Source organism: Vitis vinifera, chromosome 10 (assembly GCF_030704535.1).
Source record: "Vitis vinifera cultivar Pinot Noir 40024 chromosome 10, ASM3070453v1".
NCBI lineage: Eukaryota > Viridiplantae > Streptophyta > Magnoliopsida > Vitales > Vitaceae > Vitis > Vitis vinifera.
In genome coordinates, this window is record NC_081814.1 from 1499814 (window position 1) to 1526922 (window position 27109).

At 35.5% G+C, this 27109-nt stretch overlaps 1 protein-coding gene across 3 annotated transcripts; it reads right to left on the bottom strand.

Annotated features, from left to right (window-relative positions):
- Positions 1-16746: 16746 nt before the first annotated feature.
- LOC100245282 (ankyrin repeat-containing protein ITN1) lies at positions 16747-20639 on the bottom strand. Of its 3 annotated transcripts, XM_010648301.3 has the most exons (6): positions 19966-20639; positions 19645-19794; positions 19235-19285; positions 17732-18357; positions 17386-17605; positions 16747-17263 (listed from the first exon to the last, which is right to left on the bottom strand). In XM_010648301.3, the coding sequence occupies exons 1-6, from the start codon at positions 20504-20506 to the stop codon at positions 17142-17144; spliced, it is 1710 nt and encodes a 569-aa protein (XP_010646603.1). In that variant the 5' UTR covers positions 20507-20639; the 3' UTR covers positions 16747-17141. The 3 variants fall into 3 exon arrangements, with proteins under 3 accessions (XP_010646603.1, XP_002266101.2, XP_059596196.1); XM_002266065.5 differs by having other exon boundaries at positions 16747-17605; positions 19966-20638; XM_059740213.1 differs by lacking the exon at positions 19966-20639 and having other exon boundaries at positions 16747-17605; positions 19235-19420; positions 19645-19758.
- Positions 20640-27109: the final 6470 nt, after the last annotated feature.

Genomic DNA, 27109 nt, shown 5'->3' on the forward strand with positions numbered 1-27109 from the left:
GCCTCCATTATTCTTCATCTCTAGTTTCAGTGCTTATTCAACAGGTGCTTTCATTAATTTGCCTTGGAAAGTATCTGACTGGCTTTAAGAAAACATGAGAGATATCAAAAAAATTTACTAAGTATATATATGAAGATACTTCTTTTTTCTGTGCCAAAGTTTTGCCTTCAAATTAAGTAATTTTGGGGCTATTGCAATTACATGTGTAACACGTTCTGGCAGTCCCTTTCTTGGTATATTCATATTTATGCTTTGAATTATCAGTTGATACTTTATCCTAGTAAACAAAGTAAAATGGTATCTGCCTTTTCCAAAAGCTGTATTAAACTTTTCATCATTCATCAAGATGATTGACATCTTTTTTCAATATGTTATTATCATGCTTCTGGAGATATGGGAAAAAGGGTTTTCTTGCTGCTTCCAAGCATCTTTCTAAGTGAAATGTGGAGACAGGTTATTGGAAATCAATTAAATTGATATCGCAATCTGTCAATCTCATATTTCTAGCTGTCTCTTCCCCACCGTTGAACTTCAGTCTTGTCCACCAATCTCAATTATTGGAATGCTCTCCTTTACTTAGTCTCTTGCTTGTAAGGCATCTCTACAATAAATTCATTATGTGAATGCTTGCAACAATATCAAACCACCAAGAGTTTAGTAGTAAATCAACTAAATAGAATTCATAAAACACTAAGCATTGAGTTTTACCTTTTCCAATCAAGATTGAAAACCAGAACAATCTCTTCTTTTGTGACATTTCTTATGGCAAAAATAATATTGTATCTTATTTTCATCCTTTTGCCCATTGTGAGATGCATTATTATTTGCTTCTTTTTCTTACCCATGCCTTTCTCAAAGAATTTTTTTTACTTGGACTTATAATATTGAGATGAGCCCTATTGGGATTTTTCACTTTTAGCCTTTCTTCTTCTTGAACACATGACAATTAATTCAATCATTTTCCACTTATCCTTCTATGTATTACAATTAATTTTGAAATAACCAAATTGTGAAAGGAAGGAAGTCATTATGAAGTGTAGGATAAAACCTTCAGAAATTATCATGTCTATTCCCTTCAAATTGAGAAAGCCATATTACTCATCTTTATGATGTGCTCATATACACCACTATCATCATCATATTTCATTGTTATCATTTTGATCATAAAAGTACTTGTTAATGACTTGAAAATTCTTAAGAGTTGTTCCTTAACTAATTTAATATAGTTTATTGCGTTATATAAATAGGTGGTTGCTTCATAAATATTGACGAGTTATTGAACCTTTCATCATTATTAGATTCATGTGATTAGAGTGCTCCCACTTTTCATAAAAAACCTTTATTTGTTAGTGCTTTCAAAAGTAGACTTTGTTGGTGTAGGTTCTCTTAAGACAGTCTAAATTTGCATAGCCAAGAACAATTCCAATTTGTTCCTTCATTTTTTCAAAGTTTGCCTCACTTAATTGTTCAATTCCAGACTATCTAATAGCATTAGGATTCATTGTTGCAAAAAAAAAAAAAAAAAAAAAAAAAACTAATTCATAAAAAATTATTTTTATGTCATGATAATATTTAACACTACACATTATAATAATTTAACTACAACAAAAATTAATTAGATATCACATTAATTATAAGCATAAGAGATCATATCATAATTTTTTCATTGGACCAAACTACAATCATATGAGACAAAGTATATTATTATAATCCTTCCCTTGGGTTGAATTATAATAATTTATAAATTATATAAATATGATCTAACTATTAAAGTAAAAGTATTGAAACATAAGGAAGTTTAACACCAATGGATTAAAACTTTATCAGCCTTTTATTATTAAGCTTTTATCATATAATCAAATTTAGTGATGATCCTCCGTTGGGTTGATCAATACTTGTTTCATAAGTTAAACAACATATAACATAATCAATCACGAACAAACAAGTAAATCAACATACATGCCAGATAAAACCATCTCTTGGAATTTCCACAGTCACATGTTTAAATTATTAATCATAATTTTTTTTCATAAAATCATACAATAGATATGATTAAAATTATAAAACATTATGTATATTGATACATCATTCATATACATCATGATAGATATACTTTAGTTGTAGATAACCCCAAGCAACCAAAATTCAAAAAATATGTTTTATGATCCAAAATTGGTTGGCTTTGATACCAATTGTAAACTAAAGTACTTTATGCAAGAATGATTATTTTATAAAAAAAATCAATTTCAATGCACAAGACATATTTTATATAAGCACCAAAGAAATGACAAAACAATGATTGTATTCTTACCTTAGTCCATGATACTGATAACACTTCTAATAAGTTAAAATTATATTTAAATTATTAATTTAAAACTTATTAGCTAATTCCTCCTTTAAATATTAAGGTTATTTATCAAAATCAACTTATTCTAATTTTTTAAACTATTAAATTAACATTCATATTAAGTAATCATGTTATAAAAGAGAAACAAAGGAAGGCATAGACATGACCACTTAAGGTAAAGGATGTTTATGATTTAGAAAAAGTCATTATTTTAATTAACTTATTACATTAAATCATTTTTAACTTTAAGTTACAATATTAATTTTTTTTAATAAACATACTTAATATACTTAACCAATACCATTAAATCACTAAACCATATTAAATCATTGAATTATTTATCAAACACTCTTTTGGTACTGAAAATAATGAAAATTTTGAAGTTCATTTGTTATGCTTTTCTCACCTTTCTTTCTATGGCATTTAACACTATCATTTTTGGATCAATGCTTCTTAATCCTTAGTTTAATTTTTTTTCCCTTAAATGAATTAGCAATACTACTCAACAAGAATGATGGAATAGACATGACACCTGACTCATGCCCAATTGGTGTCTCAGCTGATTTGTGTTCAGCTGGTGCTCCTTGATTGAGGAAGTGATCAACAAAATTTATACCTATAACACCATACACTAGGGTAGCAAATACAAAGCTACTATAGTATAGTGGCTCTAAGGATCGTTCACTGGGAATGATTTGCAAGCAATCAAGGATACCAATTCCAAGTGAATTGGTTTTGTTTCATTTCACGGTTAGCTTAAGGAATAAAACACAAACTTTGATTTGTAAAGGTTGAGACTTAAACTAACTAACTTAACAGAAGTTTGGAATAATTTAGGAAGAAAAGCATTCCTTGGAGATTTAGGTTCACTGGGGTGGTTCCTCATGCAAAAGACATAGCTCCGGTCAGATGGTTCATTTCCTCGCATTAGAGATTCAACTTAGAGTCAATTCTCTAACCGGTGATGTACAGAGACTCCTTCAATTAGATTTCACTTTAATTCTCTCACTGATACAACTTGCAATGGTTCATGCCTCTCACGAGCACTTACCATTCAAGGTGATCTTTAACCTTGGATTCCCCTTCACAAACTCGCAAGAGATAACTAATGGATGTCTCCTAGGAGTCCAAAAGCTTACCAAGTGTTGGTAATTCCAGAAAATCCTACCTTGAAGTCACCTACCAGAGGCTCGCAAGGGGTAAACTAGTGCATTTCCACGGTTGGAAATCACTTGCCTTACCAAGTGTTGGCCTAGGTGACTCTAAGGTGTTTTAAGTTAACTAAAAACATTGAAATCACTAAAGGATTTCACTTCCTCTTCATTAAAAGCTAAAACCACAAAGCTTTGCATTCTTGCATTTGGAACCTTCCCCGGCAACCTTAGCTCCAAGGAATTGGAGGTTTAGTTACTCATTCTCTGGGGAAAACTCCTCAGAGAATTCATAACTTAGAAATAAAATGAAAATACAAAGTGAGAAGGTAAGGCAGTAGAAAGAAAATACTTTACTTGCTTACCAAATGGTTACAGAAGGAACTCCTCTCTGAGAACAGGCTCCCGAGAGGTATTTATATCAAATTAATATAAAACTAATTGTTACAAAGATATTTGGTCTTTTTACTAACTTAAAAACTAAGGAATCATGTAATTGGTGGTTTACAAGGAGTATTTTGGGATTTAGACAACAAAAATCTAATGGAAAATATCTCCCAATGTCGGTAGCAAGCTTCGGGAGGCTTCCGGAGCCATTTCGCAGGAGAAAAGTGGTGCCTGTGAAATTTCGCAGACCCCCAAGAGGGCTGCGAAATTATTTCGCAAGACCAAGCTATCTTCACCAGGCTGCAAAGTTGGCTTCCATCTTGAAGTTCCTAGCTTCCCTCTCGCGGCATGGTTCGTGCATCGTCAGAAGGAGAAACACCTTACTGTACAAAAGTGCTGCGAAATTCTCGCAACAAAAGGCTGATTCCGCAACACTTTAGAGTGACTGGCTTGTAATGGCTGCAACTTCTTCGTTTCAACTCTGAATCGCGCACCGTTTGAAGCATTGGATTGTTGACTTCCTGAGCTTTGAAATGGTATATAGCTTGCATCATTTGGACTTCAGAAAGTGCTCCAAAAGTGGCTGCTACGACTGTCATCAAGAATAGGCTTCATGACAGATTCTCTTTGCTTTTTCTCCTTGCAATCCGGATTCACTCTTGGCAATTGAATTCTAAGCTTTGCCCAAGATTCCTCATAGCTCTCCTCATTCTTGACTTGCTTTGGTGATCAAAATACTATCAAAAACACCAAAACTTACACAAAGTGATCAAAATTGCTTTAAAGGATCCTTAACATGCCAATTGAGTTAAAAGGCCTAAACTACTACTCAAAAGTGTTAAAAAGGATTAATTAAAGGCTATCAAATAGCACTTTTTGAGTAGTAATCACTCCCCCCAACCGACATATTGCTAGTCCCTTAGCAATATAGGAGAGAAAAAAGAAAATAAATAGCTAATTATACTAAAATTTACAACATCATGCTAAAGGAAAATAATTCTCAAGTGGCATGATGATCTAATTCTCACATGAATCATTAAAGAAATACAAACCCAAATCTCAACAAGAGTCATAACAACTATGCTAAACACTGTCAATCAAGGGAGTGCATTATGCAAACTGAAGTTTTAAAATCATTTCCACTTTCAAAGAATTAAACTTCAATCTTCCACAAAAATCTATGTGTATTGGTTCCTTAGCTTCCGAGAATAATATGCTATTAATCTCACCCCCCAACCTATCTCTTTTCAACACTTTAGCAAACTGACCAAAATCAATAAGAAAAGAACACACTTTCATCATCTTTTTTTTTTTTTTTTTTTTTTTTTTCAAGGCAGCTTTATGGGGTACTCTTTCTGACTTGTCCATGTAATGGGGATCCATCGATGACTCCCAACCAATTAAGGTTTAGGGCACCAAGTTTTAAGGATCTTTCAACCACTAACTCCTCGGATTTTTCCCCGGACTTTTAAGAATGAATTTCTAATACCCAAACATCTACCATATGCTAACTCTACCTATTCACCCTTGTAACGAGCATTGAGGTCGGTGACTCCCAACCAATTAAGGCTTAGGGCACCAGGCTTTAAAGGCTTTCACCATATGCCCCTCAGACCTTGCTCGGGTTTCAAGGCAAGCAAACAACTTTCTTTATTTCAAAGGCTCATTGGCCTTTTGCAGGGTGTTTCAATTTTTATCAAATGAGGTCAAATATACCAAGTCTCAAAATTATCCTAAGTCAAGAGGGAAATAGCTTTTCATCTTATAATCGGAAACTAATGTGCACAGTGTGTGGATAGCTTAAAGTGGAAGAACTCAATTCAATTTCAGTAAAAGTTTCAACAATTGGACCACTTTAGTAAGCATAATCCATACTCTAAGTCAAGTGAAAAACAACAGTTTAATTTCTCTTGGTTTAATTTGAAAATTTTCCTCAAAATTCATGGAGAATAGAGTAACACTAGTAAAAAGTAAAAACTACAACTAATTAACCAATATATTTGCAATACCAAAAAGGTTTAGATTACTTCCTTCCTCATACCCCCCAACCGAACTGCGCATTGTCCTCAATGTGATTTGAGTGACTGTAATCAAAGGGAGGAAGTGGTACCTCCATGCTGATATCAAATTCGAATATTGATTGGGGAAAACCACATGTTTCAAAAAGAATAGAATGTGTGAGAAAAGGAAATAATAATAACTTAATGCTAACTTTTAACAAGAAAAATTCAACTTGTATTACTTTGAGTTCATTTGATTACAATACTAAAGACAAGTAACACAATGAATCCCATATATATACCAAAATACTGGGATTTCATTTCAACTGAAACAAAACAAACATGCATAAAAACATAAACAGCAAATATATATAATGTCTGATGAGTGGGGTGATGGTGCTAAGCAGAAGGATCTGCCTCCTCAGTAGGTGGATCAGCTGGGGCTTCTGGCTCTGGAGGATGAGACTCTGAAGGCTGAGAGTGTGGCTCTGGTGGAGTCTCAGTGGAGGGCTCTACAGCTTGTGGCAGATCGAAATGGACTTGAAGCTGCCTTAGGATGGCAGCTTGTTGAGCCTGAGAGGCTAACATCTGCTCCTGGCATGCTTTGATGGCTGCCAACTCCTGAGCAAGATTGCTCTGGGAAGCTGTAAGAGTCTCCAATGCACGGCAAAGCTCTCGATATTCGGATATAGGGATGGCCATCCTCGGCTCAGCTGATGTGGATGGCTGTGATGGAGCAGGTGCAGCTGGTGGAGCTCGAGGGATGGCAGGAGTAGCAAGTGTTATACCTTCAGGTGGATGTCTTGGGGAGGCTCTCCTTGCTGCTGGCTGAGGCTGCCCAGGCTGATCAATTTTGTAGGCCGTCATATTATTCCATTTATCAAGGGTAAATGGCTCACGACATATTCTCTTTCTTTCCTGCTGAGGCTCAGAGGGGTATCCGAGATGCTCCAAAACTTGGCATAGCAACCTTGGGAAGAGGAGTGGAATGCAATATGCTCTTTGAAGCTTTTTCTTGTGAACCTTCTCCTCAAAGTATAGAAGGGCTGCCATGATCAGATGATGAGGCCCAAAGAAGAATCCTTCTGACATTTTGTACAAGGCTTCCAGGAGAATTCCCCTTCTTTGGGTCCAATGCTGCAGGGGATAGATATTATGCCTCAAAAAGGCATCAATCAAAAACATCACTGGAGGTAGCTCCCCCCTCAACAGGTGTGACCGATTTGCAGCTCCTCTAGTTAGGGTGCGAACCATCTCTAACTCAGTAGGATTTACCCAAGCTTTAAAATTGTCGAATTGGGTTGGCTCAAAAGGAATTTGCAGAGCTTCAGCAATATGTCTTGCTCCCAAAATACCATGTCTTCCATCAATTATGAAATGGATCAGAGTTGGATTTCTTACTTCTTTGGTTGTCATGGTCTGGTAGAAGTCCGTGACTACCCGGGGATAGAAAAAATCCCTTGGAGCTAGCAGATGCTCCATATGATATCTCCTCAGCAGCTGGAAGGATTGGGCAAGCTCTGGCCTCACTCTGAATGCTGTTAAATCGAAGCAAAGCTCAGAATGGAATGCCCGAGTTCGACAATCCAAGTTTCCTTCGATTGGGGGCTGGAGCAGCATTGGCCTTCGGATCACTTCTTCCAGAGGTGCTTCAGCTGCAATTTGGGGCTCTGGAATTGGCGCTTGAGGCTCCTGAGCTTTTTCTTGGGGGGCCGGAGATGGTACCGGCGATGGAATTGGAGTTGCTTCTGGTGAGGGAATTGGCGAGGGAACCGGTGACGGCACTGGAATTTGTACCGGTGAAGGATTTGGTGATTTCTCAGGGGATTGCTCAGTCAAATCAATTGGTTCAGAGCTCTCAACCCTGGCTTTCTTCTTCAATGGCTGACCACCTGACCTGGTTAAATATCGCCTTGCCGGCGGCTTTGGTGGCGCCGGCTTCACTGGAGGAGGGTTTGGTCTCGACGGCGAAGGCTTTGGAGCAGGTTCTGGAACAGAGCCTGGACTTGGCTCCTTTCGCAGACTCCTTTTGCGGTTCGAAGGGGATGAAGACTTTGCCCCTCGCGTTCGTGCCATTTAGCGATATCGATCTTTGGCCGGCGTTGCTAAGTGAAGAAGACGACCGGAGACACGGACGGTATGGCTTGGCGAAGAAGATAAAGGGGCTGCGAGAATGGTGCTCTAATTTTTGAAACCCTTTTCGCAGCACTTTTGACCGGTATAAATAGGAAAAACGGAAGCCCAGGGGTCAGTTTAAGTTTCGCAACAAAACGGCAATTTCGCAGCAACTTGCCATTTTCGCAGCAACTTCGCAGTGAGTTTCGCAGCTACGAAATTGATGTCACTGTGCTGCGAAGTGGCACTCGTGTGCCAAAACCACTTTCGCAATTGCGAAATGCCCTGCGGAATGGGACTTTTGGTGCGAAATCACGCTTTTCCATTTCGCAATGAGTTTCGCAGCTGCGAAATGGATGCTACTGTTCTGCGAAGTGGCACTCGTGTGCCAAATCCACTTTCGCAATTGCGAAATACACTCGCAGAGGCTTCTACAGTGCTGCGGAATGGTTTGGCAGCAAAATGCCGATTTCGCAGAGGTTTCCTTCACCCTGCGAAATTTCGCAGAGCTCTGTTTTTCCCCTGTTTTTGCTCTGTTTCGGCTCCAATTTCGACCCGATTTTTTTTCTTTCAATCCCCTTGAAATTTCTTCCACCTGGGATCATATAAAACGATTAAAACACACCTATAAACATGATTTAAGATCAAAAACTAAGATCAAAAGTATGGAAACAACTTGAAAATTTACAAAATTTACAAAAAATTTTGGACTGTGGTAAAACCACGTCCAGCAAACCCTTTTCACTTAGGCTTTTTGAGGTTCAAGGAGGTTGATTGCCTCCTTTTCTGATTTGAATGACTCCATGAACGGCTTAAGACGATATCCATTGACTCGAAAGCTATCCTTGCCATTGGAATTCAATAAGTCCACCACTCCATTGGAATATACTCGGTGAATAACAAATGGACCAATCCACCTTGACTTGAGCTTCCCAGGAAAAATATGGAGTCTTGTGTCATACATCAAAACTTTTTGCCCTTCCTGAAATTCCTTGTTGGAGATGAGTTGATCATGCCACTTCTTCATCCTCTGTTTTGCAACTTTGGAATTGATATAAGCATTATTTCTTAATTCCTCCATCTCATTAAGGTCTAGAAATCTCTTTTCTCCGGCCTTGATCAAGTCCATATTCAGCTTCTTTATTGCCCACCAAGCTTTGTATTCAACTTCCACAGGGAGATGGCATGCTTTACCATAGACAAGACGATAGGGAGACATCCCTAGAATAGTCTTATAAGCTGTTCTATATGCCCACAATGAATCAGAAGCCTAATAGACCAATCCTTTCTGTTGGAATTCACCACTTTCATCAAAATGTTCTTGATTTCCCTGTTAGCTAGCTCAACTTGCCCGGAAGTCTGAGGATGATAAGGTGTGGCCACCTTATGCTTCACTCCATACTTGGATAAGAGAGCTTCAAAAGGTTTGTTGCAAAAATGGGCACCTCCATCACTGATTATGGCCTTGGGCACCCCAAATCTTGAGAAAATGTTCTCTTTAAGAAACTTGAGAACCACCCTGTGATCATTTTGCTTACAGGGGATTGCCTCAACCCATTTAGAAACATAATCCACCCCCACCAAGATGTAAGAATTACCAAAAGACATTGGGAAAGGTCCCATGAAGTCAATGCCCCATACATCAAATATCTCAACTATCAGAATGGGGTTCATAGGCATTTGATTTCTTTTTGTTAGCTTTCCAAGCCTTTGGCATCTATCACAATTCCTACACATGATATGGGCATCTTTGAAAAGAGATGGCCAAGTAAACCTTGACTGCAATACCTTCATGGCTGTTTTTTGAGAGGCAAAGTGGCCTCCACATGCATTCTCGTGACAATGAGATAGAATCCCTTGCTGCTCATCTTCAGGGACACACTTCCTAATAATCTGATCTGCACAATACTTAAAGAGAAAGGGCTCTTCCCAATAATAAGCATGAATTTTGGCAAAGAAGTGCTTCATGTCCTGTGCATTCCACTCACTTGGAATTTCTCCAGTTACTAAATAATTAGCAATATGAGCATACCAAGGAGTTTTCACTAGGAACATGAGTGATTCTTCAGGAAAATCATCATTGATAGGCAAGGAATGGGAATTATGTGCTATAACTAACCTTGACAAGTGGTCAGCTACTACATTCTCCACTCCTTTCTTATCTTTGATTTGAAGATCGAATTCTTGTAACAAAAGAATCCATCTAATCAACCTTGCTTTTGCATCTTGCTTCGTCAATAAATACTTCAAGGCTGAATGGTCAGTAAAGACAATGATGAAAGACCCCACTAAATAAGCTCGAAATTTATCCAAAGCAAATACCACAGCTAACAATTCTTTCTCTGTAGTTGTGTAGTTCCTCTGAGCTTCATTTAGTGTTTTACTTGCATAGTAAATCACATAGGGCTTCCCATCTTCTCTTTGGCCAAGCACAGCTCCTATAGCAAAGTCACTGGCATCACACATCAGTTCAAAAGGTAACTGCCAGTTAGGGGCTCTCACTATTGGAGTTGTTGTTAAAAACTTCTTCAGTTGATCAAAGCTATGCTGACACCTTTCATCCCATATAAACTTAGCATCCTTAGCTAACAACTCACAAAGAGGTTTTGAAAGACTTGAAAAACCTTTTATAAACCTCCTATAGAACCCTGCATGGCCAAGGAACTGTCTTACTCCTTTCACAGTTGTTGGAGATGGTTATTTGGCAATAAGCTCCACCTTTGCTTTATCAACTTCAATGCCTTTTTCAGAGATGATATGGCCAAGGACAATTCCTTGACGTACCATAAAATGGCATTTTTCCCAATTCAGCACCAAATCTTTTTCAATGCATCTATGAAGAACTGCTTCCAAATTAACCAAGCACTCCTCATATGTACCTCCATATACGGTGATGTCATCCATGAAAACCTCCATAATTCTCTCCACCATATCACTAAAAATACTCAACATACATCTTTGAAATGTAGCAGGTGCATTGCATAAACCAAAAGGCATTCTTCTATAAGCAAATGTTCCAAATGGACATGTAAAAGTGGTCTTTTCCTGATCTGCCAAATCAATTTCAATCTAAAAATACCCTGAATACCCATCCAAGAAACAATAAAATGGATGTCCAGAGACTCTCTCCAGCACTTGATCAATAAATGGCAATGGAAAATGATCTTTCCTAGTGACTGCATTCAGCTTTCTATAATCAATACACACCCTCCAACCTGAAGTGAGGCGTGTAGTAATTTCTTCCCCTTTTTCATTTTGAACCACTGTGATCCCTGACTTCTTTGGTACCACTTGAGTAGGACTCACCCAAGGGCTATCAGAAATAGGGTAAATGATTCCTGCTTGAAGTAGCTTCAGCACCTCAGCTCGCACCACCTCTTGTAGATGAGGATTCAACCTTCTTTGAAATTGACGAATTGGCTTTGCTTCCTCCTCCATATATATATGATGAGTACAAACTAAAGGACTAATGCCTTTCAAGTCAGATATTTGCCATCCTATTGCCTTCTTACACCTCCTGAGAACTTCCATTAAACCATCCTCTTGATGACTGGTCAGAGATGAGGATATCACAACAGGACATTGATTATTTGCTTCAAGATATGTATATTTCAGCTCCACAGGTAAAGGCTTCAGATTGAGTTTTGGAATTTCTTTTTCAACAGCTGCCTCTTCTTCTTCATTGAACAAAGGTAGAATTCCTTCTATCTTTCTCCAACTTTGTAGAGTAGCAAGCCCATTAGGAGATTCAGAAAAACCTTCCTCAATATCCTCAAGACTTTCATTCAACTTATCTTGCATATGTTGATTGCAGTGCTCCTCCACCAAAGTATCAATAATACATAGCTCTTCTGGACCTTCTTCTTCTTCTGGAGTGATTTGCTTTTTAGACATATAGAAAATATTTAGATCCAGTGTCATATTACCAAAAGTAAGTTGCATAAGCCCATTTCTACAATTGATGATTGCATTTGAAGTTGCAAGAATGGCCTTCCAAGGATGATAGGAACTAAATTAGCTTCCTTTACAGTAGGATCTGTATCAAGAACAACAAAATCTACAGGATAGTAGAAATTATCTACTTGAACCAATACATCCTCAATTACTCCTCTTGGAATTTTCACTGATCTATCTGCCAAAGATAAAGTGATTGCTGTTGGCTTTAACTCTCCAAGTCCCAATTGCTTGTAGACAGAGTATGGAAGCAAATTCACACTTGCTCCCAAGTCTAGCAAGGCTTTCTCAACTACCTTTCCTCCAATCATGACTGAAATGGTAGGACTTCCAGGGTCTTTGTACTTCAAAGGAGACTTACACTGTAAGATTGCACTTACTTGCTCAGTCAAGAAGGCTTTCTTGTTTACAGTCAACCCTCTTTTGATAGTACACAAGTCCTTTAAGAATTTTGCATACGTTGGAACTTGTTTGATCATATCCAGTAGTGGAATATTAACTTTCACTTGTCTCAATACTTCTAGGATTTCAGCTGCATTTCTAACCCCCTTTTTCCCCTGCAATGCTTGAGGAAAAGGTGGAAAAGTTGATTTCTTCAGCATTTCTTCCTTCAGAAGCTCCTTCTCTGGAATTACTTTCATTGTTGCATCAGAGTCCTTCTTTTCTTCACTGATCTCACTCTCTTTATCTTCCATTTCCTTCCCTTTCTTCATCTCTTCTTCTTTCTCAACATGTGGCTTAGGTGTTGGCTGCTCAATTTTCTTACCACTCCTTAGAGTGATCAAGGCCTTCACATCTTTCACCTGTGATGATTCTCCCTCAAGGCTTTCCACTTCATGGACACCTTTGGGATTTTGGTTAGGTTGAGAAGGAAATCTTCCCTTTTCTTGCAGTGTATTCAAATTTGTAAGCCTGGAGATTGAATATTGGATGTTATCAAATTTTTGATTCATATCATTTTGCATTCCATCCATTCTTTTATTCAACATACTCTCCATTCTATCCATTCTTTGATCCACTCTGTCCATTCTTTGATCCACTCGAGCATTAGTGGCTTCTTGCTTTCCCACAAAATCTCCCACTACCTTGCTGAGATTAGCTATTATTTGTTCAATACTTGAAGATTGCTGAGATGGTGGATCCGGCTGTTGGTATTGAGTTGCTCTGGCCTTCCATGAGAAATTTGGATGATTCCTCCAACTTGAATTGTAGGTATTTCCATATGGAACATTGTTATTGGGCCTGAATTGTCCAACAACATTTGCTTGATCTCTATACATTTCCCTTTCAGCTGAAATTGCAGGACACTCCTCTACCAAATGTTCAAACGATTGACAATTGGGACACAACTTCACTTGCACTGGTGCTTCAGCAACAGCTTGCACTTCATGCATTCTTTTCAGTTCCAGCTCCTCCAATCTTCTTGTCATAGCTGCCAACTTTGCTTTCATGTCATCATCTTCTTTCAAATTATACATCCCAGCCTTTGCATTGTAAGCATTCAACTGAGACTTCATCTTTCCCACTTCTCCTTTGGTTGGTTCATCCCATCCCCTTGAAACATCAGCTACATAGCTCAAGAAATCCATAGCTTCCTCTGGATTTTTGCTCATGAAATCTCCTCCACACATTGTCTCGAGGAGTTGCTTCATTGAGGATGACATACCATCATAGAAGTAGCTCACCAATAGCCAAGTATCAAAGCCATGGTGAGGACAAGCATTTATAGCTTCCATGTATCTCTCCCAACACTCATAGAATTTCTCATTCTCTTTAGCTGAGAAGTTTGAAATTTGCCTTTTCAAGCCATTTGTTCTATGAGTAGGAAAAAATTTCTTGAGGAATTCAGCTTGTAAATCAGTCCAAGAGCGGATACTCCTTGGCCTTAAAGAATTAAGCCAAATTTTGGCCTTATCCTTTAAAGTAAAAGGAAATAACTTAAGCCTCATCAAGTCAATTGAAGCTCCTCCCTCTTGGAATGTATTACAAACATCTTCAAATTCCTTGATGTGTGCATACGGATTCTCACTTTCCATCCCATGGAAAGTTGGTAGGAGTGGAACAAGATATGGTCTGATCACTAGCTGCTCTGTAGGGGGCACTATACATGATGGTGCACTCATACGAGGTGGATGCATACGGTCCCTCATTGATCTGAATTCATTGAGATTGTCTTGACGACCTTGGTGACTATGCTGATCTTCAGGTGCAGCCTCCATGATATTCAAGATTACTTCCAATTCTCCTCTCTGAGGTGTATCACACTTAACAAGCCTACCTCCAATGTCTCGTATCCACTTGGGCATACACAACTAGTATTCAGCTGCAACTAAAATGAAAACAGAGGACAACAAGAACAGAGGACTACAATAGCAAAATTAAACTAGACTAAAATTTAAAAAGATAAACTTAGATTATAAATAAACAAAGAAAGAATGAAAATTAGTAAAGTGAAAGAAACTTTACCAACTTGTGATGAAAATCACAAGTGCTCAAAAATGGTATCACAATGAACTTGACACTCATTCCCCGGCAACGGCGCCATTTGACTCATGCCCAATTGGTGTCTCAGCTGATTTGTGTTCAGCTGGTGCTCCTTGATTGAGGAAGTGATCAACAAAATTTATACCTATAACACCATACACTAGGGTAGCAAATACAAAGCTACTATAGTATAGTGGCTCTAAGGATCGTTCACTGGGAATGATTTGCAAGCAATCAAGGATACCAATTCCAAGTGAATTGGTTTTGTTTCATTTCACGGTTAGCTTAAGGAATAAAACACAAACTTTGATTTGTAAAGGTTGAGACTTAAACTAACTAACTTAACAGAAGTTTGGAATAATTTAGGAAGAAAAGCATTCCTTGGAGATTTAGGTTCACTGGGGTGGTTCCTCATGCAAAAGACATAGCTCCGGTCAGATGGTTCATTTCCTCGCATTAGAGATTCAACTTAGAGTCAATTCTCTAACCGGTGATGTACAGAGACTCCTTCAATTAGATTTCACTTTAATTCTCTCACTGATACAACTTGCAATGGTTCATGCCTCTCACGAGCACTTACCATTCAAGGTGATCTTTAACCTTGGATTCCCCTTCACAAACTCGCAAGAGATAACTAATGGATGTCTCCTAGGAGTCCAAAAGCTTACCAAGTGTTGGTAATTCCAGAAAATCCTACCTTGAAGTCACCTACCAGAGGCTCGCAAGGGGTAAACTAGTGCATTTCCACGGTTGGAAATCACTTGCCTTACCAAGTGTTGGCCTAGGTGACTCTAAGGTGTTTTAAGTTAACTAAAAACATTGAAATCACTAAAGGATTTCACTTCCTCTTCATTAAAAGCTAAAACCACAAAGCTTTGCATTCTTGCATTTGGAACCTTCCCCGGCAACCTTAGCTCCAAGGAATTGGAGGTTTAGTTACTCATTCTCTGGGGAAAACTCCTCAGAGAATTCATAACTTAGAAATAAAATGAAAATACAAAGTGAGAAGGTAAGGCAGTAGAAAGAAAATACTTTACTTGCTTACCAAATGGTTACAGAAGGAACTCCTCTCTGAGAACAGGCTCCCGAGAGGTATTTATATCAAATTAATATAAAACTAATTGTTACAAAGATATTTGGTCTTTTTACTAACTTAAAAACTAAGGAATCATGTAATTGGTGGTTTACAAGGAGTATTTTGGGATTTAGACAACAAAAATCTAATGGAAAATATCTCCCAATGTCGGTAGCAAGCTTCGGGAGGCTTCCGGAGCCATTTCGCAGGAGAAAAGTGGTGCCTGTGAAATTTCGCAGACCCCCAAGAGGGCTGCGAAATTATTTCGCAAGACCAAGCTATCTTCACCAGGCTGCAAAGTTGGCTTCCATCTTGAAGTTCCTAGCTTCCCTCTCGCGGCATGGTTCGTGCATCGTCAGAAGGAGAAACACCTTACTGTACAAAAGTGCTGCGAAATTCTCGCAACAAAAGGCTGATTCCGCAACACTTTAGAGTGACTGGCTTGTAATGGCTGCAACTTCTTCGTTTCAACTCCGAATCGCGCACCGTTTGAAGCATTGGATTGTTGACTTCCTGAGCTTTGAAATGGTATATAGCTTGCATCATTTGGACTTCAGAAAGTGCTCCAAAAGTGGCTGCTACGACTGTCATCAAGAATAGGCTTCATGACAGATTCTCTTTGCTTTTTCTCCTTGCAATCCGGATTCACTCTTGGCAATTGAATTCTAAGCTTTGCCCAAGATTCCTCATAGCTCTCCTCATTCTTGACTTGCTTTGGTGATCAAAATACTATCAAAAACACCAAAACTTACACAAAGTGATCAAAATTGCTTTAAAGGATCCTTAACATGCCAATTGAGTTAAAAGGCCTAAACTACTACTCAAAAGTGTTAAAAAGGATTAATTAAAGGCTATCAAATAGCACTTTTTGAGTAGTAATCAACACTGGTAAATGAATTAGCAATACTACTACACATAGAATTATTTGTTTGTTTACTTTTCAATCTTCTTACTCGGAACATGTATTATTAATGTTTTGTCTTCGCCAACAAAGCTAAATGATGTTCGGCCATTTTTCCGAAAAGAGGCGCTGAACTTTTGTCATCTTTTCCCTTTGTTATTATCATTCTGATGGTGGTTTTGACCCTTTTTCTAGTCTGAAATTTCTACATTTTTCCTCTTAAGTTGAAGAAAACAGTGATGCTTAATTAGTTCCATTGTTTTGCCTCCTTGGTGTTGGGTTTTTTCTGCATTTATTAAAACCTTCCATTTCATTTTTTTCATTTGTTAAAATATCATCAACTACCGGTTCACTTATTACATAACATTTGTACAATCAGTTCTAAGCAAATAAATGAGAAAGAAGCATTCAAATCACTCATACATACATACATAGGTCCTCATCGGCCTTTCAAACTGAAGAATCAATGGTTTGAAATGTAGAAGGGCATTTGGAACTGAATGTTTGAGATTGAGGGCGGTTGGGCTTGGATTCTCCGCGGTTGAAAAACTTGGTTGTCCATGATGGTGGAGAAACACAAGTACACCTGGGGCAAAGCTCAAGTGCAAGATTGAGCAGACCAGTGCAAGCTTTCAGGAGTCTATAATATAGCGGGGAATATGAGAGCGCAAAAATAATAACTGGGAGGAATGCAACCGAGTATAGGACAATTTTGGTCCACCTTTCCTTATTCTGTATCATAAGGATGACTGTTGCACCAAATGCCACCATCATCATCGACACGGAAAGGATTAAAAACGTAAAACCGAGCATCAGCTTTCGAAGAAGAGACTTCTTGAAGTCTTGTAACTGAAATGGAGATGTGAGGATTGAGAGAAATGTGATGACAGATGTCAAGGCGTAAGTGAGGGAGATTACATCAGCCAGGGTGAAAACCACGAAGAATGGTTGAGAAAGGAGGAGTGGGATACCAGTGCTTTGATTTGGTCCTCCTGGTATAGTGTAGGCTGCAGCAAAGGCAACGGTAGCAATAAGAACAGCCACAATGGTGCAGTTTTCAGCGGTGCGCTTCAGCCATTCTTTGGCTTCCTCATGAAGTTCACAGTAGTTGGAAGCAAATAATTCATCTGCAGTCTGGTTGTTATGGTTGAAGACCTTGAGGAAATGGGATTTAGAGTATTCCTTCACACGCTGCATATAGAAGAAAAACCACATGAACCAGTAGTACTCTCATTTTTGGGCCATTATCATCATATTAACTCAAGCTACTGGATCATGGACCCTAACAAGATTATGAATGGGGTAGTGGAAGTGCACCTCAAACAAGAGCAACTCCTCTTGCAATTGGATTGCAGGGGATCGTGTTTTTCTCGAGACGTAGCGTTTTCCTTTCTTTCCAATCATATGCAGAATGGAGTTCCCTTTAGTGTCTGTTGCCCGTAGTAGCCTCCTGGCTGGCATTTCCATCTCAACTACCATATCAAAAATCTCTATCTGGCGGTAATTGATCGCTACATGAAGTATGTTCCTTCCTTGGTCATTATAATGCTCAATTGCCTGAGGGTATTTCTTGAGTATTTCACTGACAATCTCTGGAATGCCTGACATTGTTGCTAAAAACAATGGAGTTTCCTTGTTCCTGATATTGTTGAATCTAGTTCTATTGCCTTTTGGAGAGGTTTTTCCTTTCTTATCATCTGGGTGCTGCAGGACAATAGAGGGCTTCACTTTTTCCCTTTTTTTTGATGATACCAATGATCCTCCTCCTTTCTCTTGCACAGAAATGGGCTTTGTAGGCACACCTCGGTCCACTGCTTGAGGATTCGTAGCCTCCCATGAAGTATCACTTTCTAGTAACTTACTGGCAAGTTCGCAAGCTGCTTCATATCTATGCTTTTCTTCCAAAAGTGCTTCCCAAATGGGCCATCTAAAGCGTGATTTAGCTTTTCAATAAAATAAAAGTCAGTAGTTCCCTTATATTTAGCATGAAAACTTCTCAAGAACGAAGAACAATAAATTCAAATGCTTCATATGAATGACAGCGCAAACGACCCTCTATTGATAATACTAAGAAAAGATTTTGTGTAAGTAAAATTCCAGGTTCTTTTTACACAGAAGCTTAAGGAAAAAACCTAAATTCATTTAATTTGTTGAAGTTAAGACTATGTTTGATAACTATTCTTAAAAATAGTTTTTTATTTTATTTTTATTTTTATTTTTTATAGAAAATTTAGAAAACATATTTGGTAGGCTTTTGATACAAAATAGTTCTTTCAGAGTTTATTCTCATAACAAGTTATTTTTTATAATAAATTTTAAGTATTTTTAATTATTTTTATGCTTTAAACAACCATTAGAAAGATGGAGAATACTTTGAAAATATTTGCATTGTAGGCGGGTGTATAATAACTTTATATAGAGAATAAGCATGTAAAATTGTTTCCATATACATTTGAGTTGATAAATAAAATTATTTTCAAAAATTGTTTTTTGATAATTAAGAACTATTTAAATAAAAAAAAATTGTTTTTAAAAACATTTAACTGAGAATTATTCCCAAAAATTGTTTTTTTTTTTAATATTAATTGTCTTAAAAAATGTTATGAAGCTCTCAAATGTTCCTTTAAAAAAAAAAAAAAAAAACTACAGTTTTAATGGGACAAAAAAAGAAAAAAAGAAAAAAAAAATAACATTCAAATATGCCGTGAATCTGTCCTAGTGGAGGGCTAATTAAACAAATGGTAATTTTCTTTGTATATCAGCATTTAAGACATTAGACAAAGAAATAAACAGTAGACTATCAGAGTCCCAAGAACCTACCATCAGATTTAAGATCTTGACACCGACTTCCCCTGGCCTTGTTTGAAATACCTGAAAAACGCTTGGTTGGTATGAATTCCACGATGTAATTCTTCAGGGAAAAAAACAAAAAGACCATGGAAAGTGAAAAACAGATAGTATGACAAACAGAAAGACTGGACGAACCTGGAAAACCTTTTCTTAGTTCTGTCAAAAGGAAGAAAAAAGAAAGGCATTGATATTCAATTTGCTATTCCCAAAAGGAACGTAAGCCAAAGCCATACCAAGGCAAGGACTACAAGCCCTCTTCTGATTTTTAAACAACTTTTCAAAGTATTTGGGCACATACTGAAAACCCTTATGAAAATTATAACAGTGCCAAAAGAATTTAATTAATCCAGTGAGTGGAGAAGAGAATAAAGATACTATACAAGAGTAGATGAATCGCCTCAGATGTCCGTGTTCGCATCCACTGAGAAATGCCGATGGGTTGCATGCTAGATGTTGAAGAGCCGTCATTTGGTTAGAGTCCCAGGCGCTAATTAAATCTCCGTATCTTTCCGCAATCAACAGCGCCAAGTCTGTTCACATAGTTTTTTACAGAAATTAAAGAAACAACTATATTAGCACTAGATTAGAGGTACAAAAGTGGAAATCAACTCAAAATTGAATCTCAATTAATTAAGATTTTCACTAATTAAAATACTTGTGAGGTAATCCATCTTCTTCCTAGTGGTTTACTGAGAACTCACCAAAATTCTCAGTAAATACGGAAATATGGAGAATAGTTGTTCCATCTTTCCTCTGCAAACAGGCTTTACGATCTTCTTCAGTTTCAAAATCCATACGGTCAAGCTTCTCAGCTAGTAGCTTGAACATTTCATCTTTCCCGTACCGGACCGCTCGAAAGAGAGGCGTCTCTCCAAGGATGTTACGAGCAGTAAGCAACTTCGGAGTTCTGTTCAATATTTCAGTGGCAACGTCAGTCATGGAGTTGTTAGTGGCTACCTCGTGGAGGATAGTGTTGTCCACATCGTTTTTGGTGTTGGTGAGTCGGTCGTTAAGACTGGGGGGCAACAGTTTCAGTAACTCGAGAGCGAGATCTCGCTGCTTGGAGTAACAGGCCATATGGAGAACGGTGTCTTTATGTATGGTGATTGTGTGCAATGGACCTTCGTCCTTTGGAAGTCTTTCGAAGCAATCCAGCACATCCTTGGAGTTCTTCTCCATCAGAGCACGGTACAAATCTCCGTTGAGTTGGTGGATGCCTTTGGCCTTATCCATGTCCGCCATGGGAGGTTCTTCAGAGAGGGAGACCAGAATGGGCGTGTGGCTCGGATGCAGTTGTACATAAAAAAGAATTAAATTGTAATGTGGATATTGCCTTTGATGATCCTTGTGAATCTCGTGATGAACAATGATTTTTTTCCCCAACTTATTAATTCTCATTAGGGTAAGATAGGACGAATTACCTAACAACTTAAATTTTGTATGTAAATAGACATGCATTTTTATATTATTTTTAATTATTTAGATATTATACTTTACACAACATTTAAGGTTTCCTAAATGTAATCCAATTTTAGAATTTCTATATAATATTGTTACATTTTTATTTTGTTAGAGACAAGTTTTTATTTATGCTACAAAGTAGTTCATCATCTTTTCACTAAGGGATTAAGGTATTTTTTGGGAAGCATTATTTAAAATATTTTTAAGAATATTTTTTGAAAATTGTTCTATAATATTTTTAAAACAAAAAGTGTGTTTGAGAACTTTAAATATTTTTAATTTATTTTTTATATTTTTAAAAATAACTTAAGTGGTGTTTGTTTTTTGGTTGAATAGAAAAAACCAAATATTTTGACTTTTTCTATTCACCTAAAAGTAACTTATTGACATCAACCAACATCATTAAACTAAATTTATTGATAATAAATTCACTTTACCTATGTTGGATAGTATCAACAAGTTACTTTTAGCTAAATAGAAAAAGTCAAAATATTTAGCTTTTTCTATTAAGCCAAAAAACAAACACCATCTTAGATATGTAATGCATTATTTTCAATCATTTTCTATATTTATATAAATATTTTTTAAAAAGATAACTATCAATTAAAAAATGACAAAACTAAAAATAACTAAACCATATTCTTTGAAAACATCTCAGTGCCTATTTGATAATTGTTTTTAAGAACAATTTTTTGTTATTTAAAAAAAAAAAAAGAAAAACATATTTAACAACCAACAACTGTTTTATAACATATAGAATAATTAAAAATAAAATATTAGACATAAAAATTATTTTTAAAATATATTTAAAAATATTTAAAATATTTTAGGTTTTCAAATAGATTTTTCTTTTACAAAATATTATAAAATAATTTTCAGAAATTGTCATCAAAAATTGCTTTTTATAACTGTTTTTCAAAACGTTGTCAAACTAGCTCTTATTTTCTGCTTTCTAATTCTCAAAAGTATTTTCCCCTTTCCTGTTTTGGGAAGGGAAAATTGTTTTAAAATACAGTTATGAAATAGGGCTAAATTCCTATTTACATCCATAATAATTTGAACTGCCTATAATATCACTTTTGCTAATCAGTAAGATCTGTTGGTGTGGTTGGTAGGCCATGAACAGTTATTTTGCTTTAAGACATTGGCCAGTGCATGCACCATTCTACAATGCACTGAGTCACGGACAGAGCATCTTGTCCTTAATGTCCAGTGCATGCACCATTCTACAATGCACTGAGTCACGGACAGAGCATCTTGTCCTTAATGTCCAGTGCATGCACCATTCTACAATGCACTGAGTCACCGACAGAGCATCTTGTCCTTCCGTCGTAAAAGTCCAATCTATACGGAGATGAAGGTGATAATAACAACGTCAATTTTCAATAGTGGACCCATCCGAAACTGAGAATTCATTGAAGGCAGTTCTCATCATCATTTCTGAGCCTACAAATTCAAGCTATCATCGCCACATCTGCCACCACCCCTCCACAAAAACCCGTCCAAAACCGCAACATTGAAAAATCCCTTGTGGTTAGTTCAAATGCCGGACCCCAAGTGGATATTGGCCGATCCCCAGAGTGCCGACTGCATGGCAGCTGCAAGGTGGGCTGCGACGAGCGTTAATATGACTCTCATTCCTCTAGTACAGAACTTAGATAACGATCACTTGTTTGATTACCCTTACTTTTCTGAATAAGCCAAAAAGGATAACGATCACTTGTTTGATTACCCTTACTTTTCTGAATAAGCCAAAAAGGAGAAATTAATGGACATGTAGCTGATTGACAACTAATTGATTTGCATTTTATTTAAAAAGTATTTTAAGTGAGATTTTGTCTCAATATGGGATTTAAAAACAAATCTTTTATTTTAAAAATGAAACATTGTTTTTTAAAATGTATGGTCTTGCGAGGTTGTTAGTAGGGGTCTCCAAAAAGCCCACGGCCCGCGGCCCGCTTTAGGCCCGGCCCGGCCCGAGCCCGTTTATGGGCGGGCCGGGCCGCGGGCCTAAATTTAGGCCTGGCCCGGCCCGTAGGCTTGGCCCGTAGGCCCGCCCGTAGGCCCGGCCCTTAGGCCCGCCTTTAATTTTTAAAAAAAAAATAATATACTATATTTTTATATATATATAACTAATTCATTTAATAAGCATAAAAGAAATGTAGCTCAGTTGGTTAGAGCCTTGAAATTTAAGCTTGAGGGGAGGGGTTCGAATCCCCCCCTCTTCCTTCCTTTATTTAAAAGCCATTTTGGCTTATTTAAAAAAGCCCGCGGCCTGGCCCGCGGGCCCGGCCCTCCCAGCCCGCCAGACCGCTAGCCCGCGGGCTCATAGGCCGGGCCGCGGGCCTAGCATTTGAGCTCGGCCCGGCCCGTTGACCAGTCAACGGGCCCATAGGCCCGGGCCGGCCCGGCCCGCCCGTTGGAGACCCTTAGTTGTTAGTATAAAAAAGGAAGATAATTTTCAAAAAATAAGAAGATTTTTTTTTCAATTATTTCCTTATAATAAAATAAAAACATGAATTTTTTCATGAAAAAAAAGTAAACCATAACAAACAAAGATAATCTTTATTTTCTTGAATTTTTTTTTTGTGAACTCCAAATAATAGTAAATTAAACCCATTTGATTGATTCAATTAATATTAAAAATTTATTAATTGAAATTGATTTAAAATATTCTACCAATTCTTCTTTGAACATAATTATAATTTTTTAATTTTTTTTTATTAAACAAATAGATTTTAAATGAAACTAGATTTTACGTATTCCATTGATTAAAGAGGCTTGTCCCTTTTTAAAATAAAGATTCTTCCGTAGTCTTGGGAAAAAGTTCTCTCACTCCTTTCAAACACCTTTCTTAGCAAAATGTGGAGAAGGGTTATTGGAAATGAGTGAAATTGATGTCTTCTATCCCTTGAAACTTCTAAGCATTTGGTAAAATTTTAAATTTGTAATGTTTAATAATTTAAATAATTTTAAATTAAATTATGCTTAAATTTTTTATATGAATTTTAGTATTTAATTATTACTTAAATATTAAGGTTGTTTACCATAACCAATTTATTTATTTATTTTTAAAATTTTATTACTTAATTACCACTAAAAATAAGACTTAAAAGGATGACATCGGGTAAATTTGTATACTTTTCTTTCAATTGTGAATTTGTTCAAATCCCATGGTTTTTATATCCATATAATCTCAGGAGATTGTGTAGATGATTTTCCCCATAAAAATCATTTGTTATATGGTTGATTTCTCTATTTTATTTCATAAGTGTTAAAGAGAAATTAAAAATTAAAAATTCAGGTTAAAACGAAGTAAATACTTATTCACAAAAATTAAAAATATTGGATTAAAAAGAAATAAATACCTATTCACCTCTTTAGGCATTTCATAATTAACATCTATAAGTAGCTATTTATTACTATACCTATAAACTTTCAAATATTACAAACTTTTTACAAAATTAAAATAGAAAAATTATTTTTGAAAACATAAGAAACAATTTTATTTTCTTATTTGAAAATGGAATTTTAAAAAGAACTTCCCAAACACTCTTATTTGGTGTAAAATATGTAATAATCACATTAGGGAGGATTACTGTATGATATTATTAGATTTACGATGATTAAAGATACTTGTTCACACAAAGAAGAGTGATGGTCGTCTCACAAATTTGATTTCCTATATCAATATTTGTTATATTTTCTATGAAAGGTACATTTATGGGTGAAGAAGGTTATAGTCATAGGTTCCATAATTATAGAGGGGGGAATCGAGGAAACATTATGAATGAAAAAGAAACGGACTCCACTACTAAGTGGTTCTGAATGTCTGAATGAGTAATGAAATATCATTTGGTCCCTAGAAACTGGCTCTCATTCCTCTAGAATTTACTTAGATAATGATCACTTGTTTGATTAGCTTTGTTTTATTGAATAAGCCAAAAAAAAGAAGCTAATTGACATGCACCTAATTGACAAACATTTAAGTGAGAATTTGTTTGAACATATGATTTGAAAACATTTTTTTTCTTACTTTAAAAATAAAACACCGTTTTTTAAAATGCATGGGCTTGGTTAGGTTGTTAGTCTCAAAAAATATTTTTTCATAACAAAATAAAAGGATGGCAATTATCAAAAGTTAAGAAGTTGTTTTCGATTATTTCCTAAGAATAAAATTAAAACATGAAAATTTTTAAGAAAAAAAAGAAGTAAACCATAAAAAACAAAGATAATATCTATTCTCTTGATTTTTGTATTTATTGGAAAAACAAACTCTAAATAATGCTAAATTTAATGCATTTAATTTGTTAACAATTTTAATAATTTATACAAATAATTTAAAACAAAAAAATTAATTCAATTAATATTAGAAATGTATTCACTAAAATTGGTTTAAAATGATTCTATTGATTTCTTCTTTGAACATAACTTTTTTTTTTCATTAAATAAATAGATTTAAGATCAAACAAGATTTTATATGTTGGATTGGTTAAAGAGTCTAGTAATTTTTTAAAATGATTTGTATTTGAAGTTTAGTTACTTATCTCTTCATATTTTTATGACTATTACTAGAAAATATGAAAGTTATGAAAAAAAAAAAAAATTACAATGGATAAGAGGACCTCCTTTTTTTTTTTATGTTTTTTTTTTTTTTACTTATCTCTTCATATTTTTATGACTATTACTAGAAAATATGAAAGTTATGAAAAAAAAAAAAAAATTACAATGGATAAGAGAACCCTTTTTTTTTTTGTTTCGGTGATCAAGATTTATGCATTAACAAACAAAGTTCAAATCTTCTAAAAACGGGTAAGGTTGATTTTAAAAGAGTTTAAAATTTAACAAAATTTATTTGAACTAATTTAACAAAATTCATTTGACTCACTTGAAATAGGATTACGTCATTGATCTTTATGCGACTTTGATCCTTGGACTCCACCCGTACTTTACTATTGTATTCAGTATATCCTGAGAGGTTTGTAAAATCATCATTATTCATGAAAATAGATGTAAACATTAACAATTAATGAAAATTGTTAGAAAACTAAACTTACACAAGACAACATATAATTGACTAATTTGAGAGTATGTTTAATGCAAACATCAAGTTTAAGATATGATTTTTGCCCTTATTACCATGCAATTTATGACATCAATTGCAAACATACATGATGGAAGCATATTGAAAAAACCATAATAATTCTATTTAGAAATATCTAAGTTGTTCTATACTAAGAGATGAAATTCTGTTTGACGTTTTGAAATGTACATTTGTGATAACAATTTAAGTTATCTATGAAGTGATTGAATTGACATGGGAGCACGAGAGTTGAGGTTTACATTATTGCTTCCGCATTCATAGACATTGGAATAATGAGTGTTCATAATAATAATTTATGACAATTTTCTTTTCCTATTTCTAAGATTAGCATTTTGAACTAATTTTAAAAATCATATCTAATAATTTATTTTTGAAATTTAATAATAAAAATTTAAGTAATAATAATAATAATAATAATAATAATAATAATATATTGATTCTCAAACATTTTAAAAACAAAAATATAAAAACAAAATTTTTATTTTTTTAACAAATTAATGATATGGGTGTCTTACATTAAGTCATTTTTAATTTTAATTTTCAATATTATGTTATTTTATGAAACGCCCTTTTATTATACTTAACCTAGTATCAAGAATTAAATAATTTAAATCATATTAAATTGATTTAGCAAATACTCACTCAGTGTTGAAAATAATAAAAAATTGAAACTTGTTTTTCCCTCCTTTCTTTGTATGGCATTTAAAATGCGGGCTATCATTTTGGGACAAATTCTTCTTGATTCTTCAATTTAATTTTGCCAGTTGAATGACGTGCCAAATACTATTGGGTCCTTATTTTCCTCCACCCCATTGGCAACCACATGGCCATTGGGTTTTGCCCCTTTCCATCTTCTCAACAAGTTTCAACAGTTGATGAAACAATTTCCATCTTAAATTTCTATATTATTTTTAGGTTGAAGAACACTGAATTTCGTAGATATCATCAACAAATATTTTACTTTTATAAATTTATTTGCTTTAATAATTTAAATTTATAAGCAAATAAATATTCAATAATGTGCACATTCATTTTTATATTATTCTAAATTATTAAAGCTTTATATTTTAAAAAATATGAAACAACATTTAAGATTTTTTTAAATATAGTTCAATTGTAGAATTTCTATATTACTTTTTTTTTTAATTTTATAAATGAAAATATGTTTTAATTTATGCTACAAAGTAACTCATCATCTTTTATTTAAAATCAACTTAAGTTATTAAGAGTGTGTTTGAGAATAATTTTAGAAAGCGTTTATAATATTTTTAATACTTGAA

Coding starts and splice junctions, on each gene's coding strand:
- LOC100245282 (XM_002266065.5), bottom strand. CDS start 20,506: ATGGCGGACATGGATAAGGCCAAAGGCATCCACCAACTCAACGGAGAT. Junction 19,286..19,644: donor GAGGCGATTCATCTACTCTT/GTATAGTATCTT, acceptor AGCGTTTTTCAG/GTATTTCAAACAAGGCCAGG. Junction 17,606..17,731: donor AGGAGTTGCTCTTGTTTGAG/GTGCACTTCCAC, acceptor TTCTATATGCAG/CGTGTGAAGGAATACTCTAA.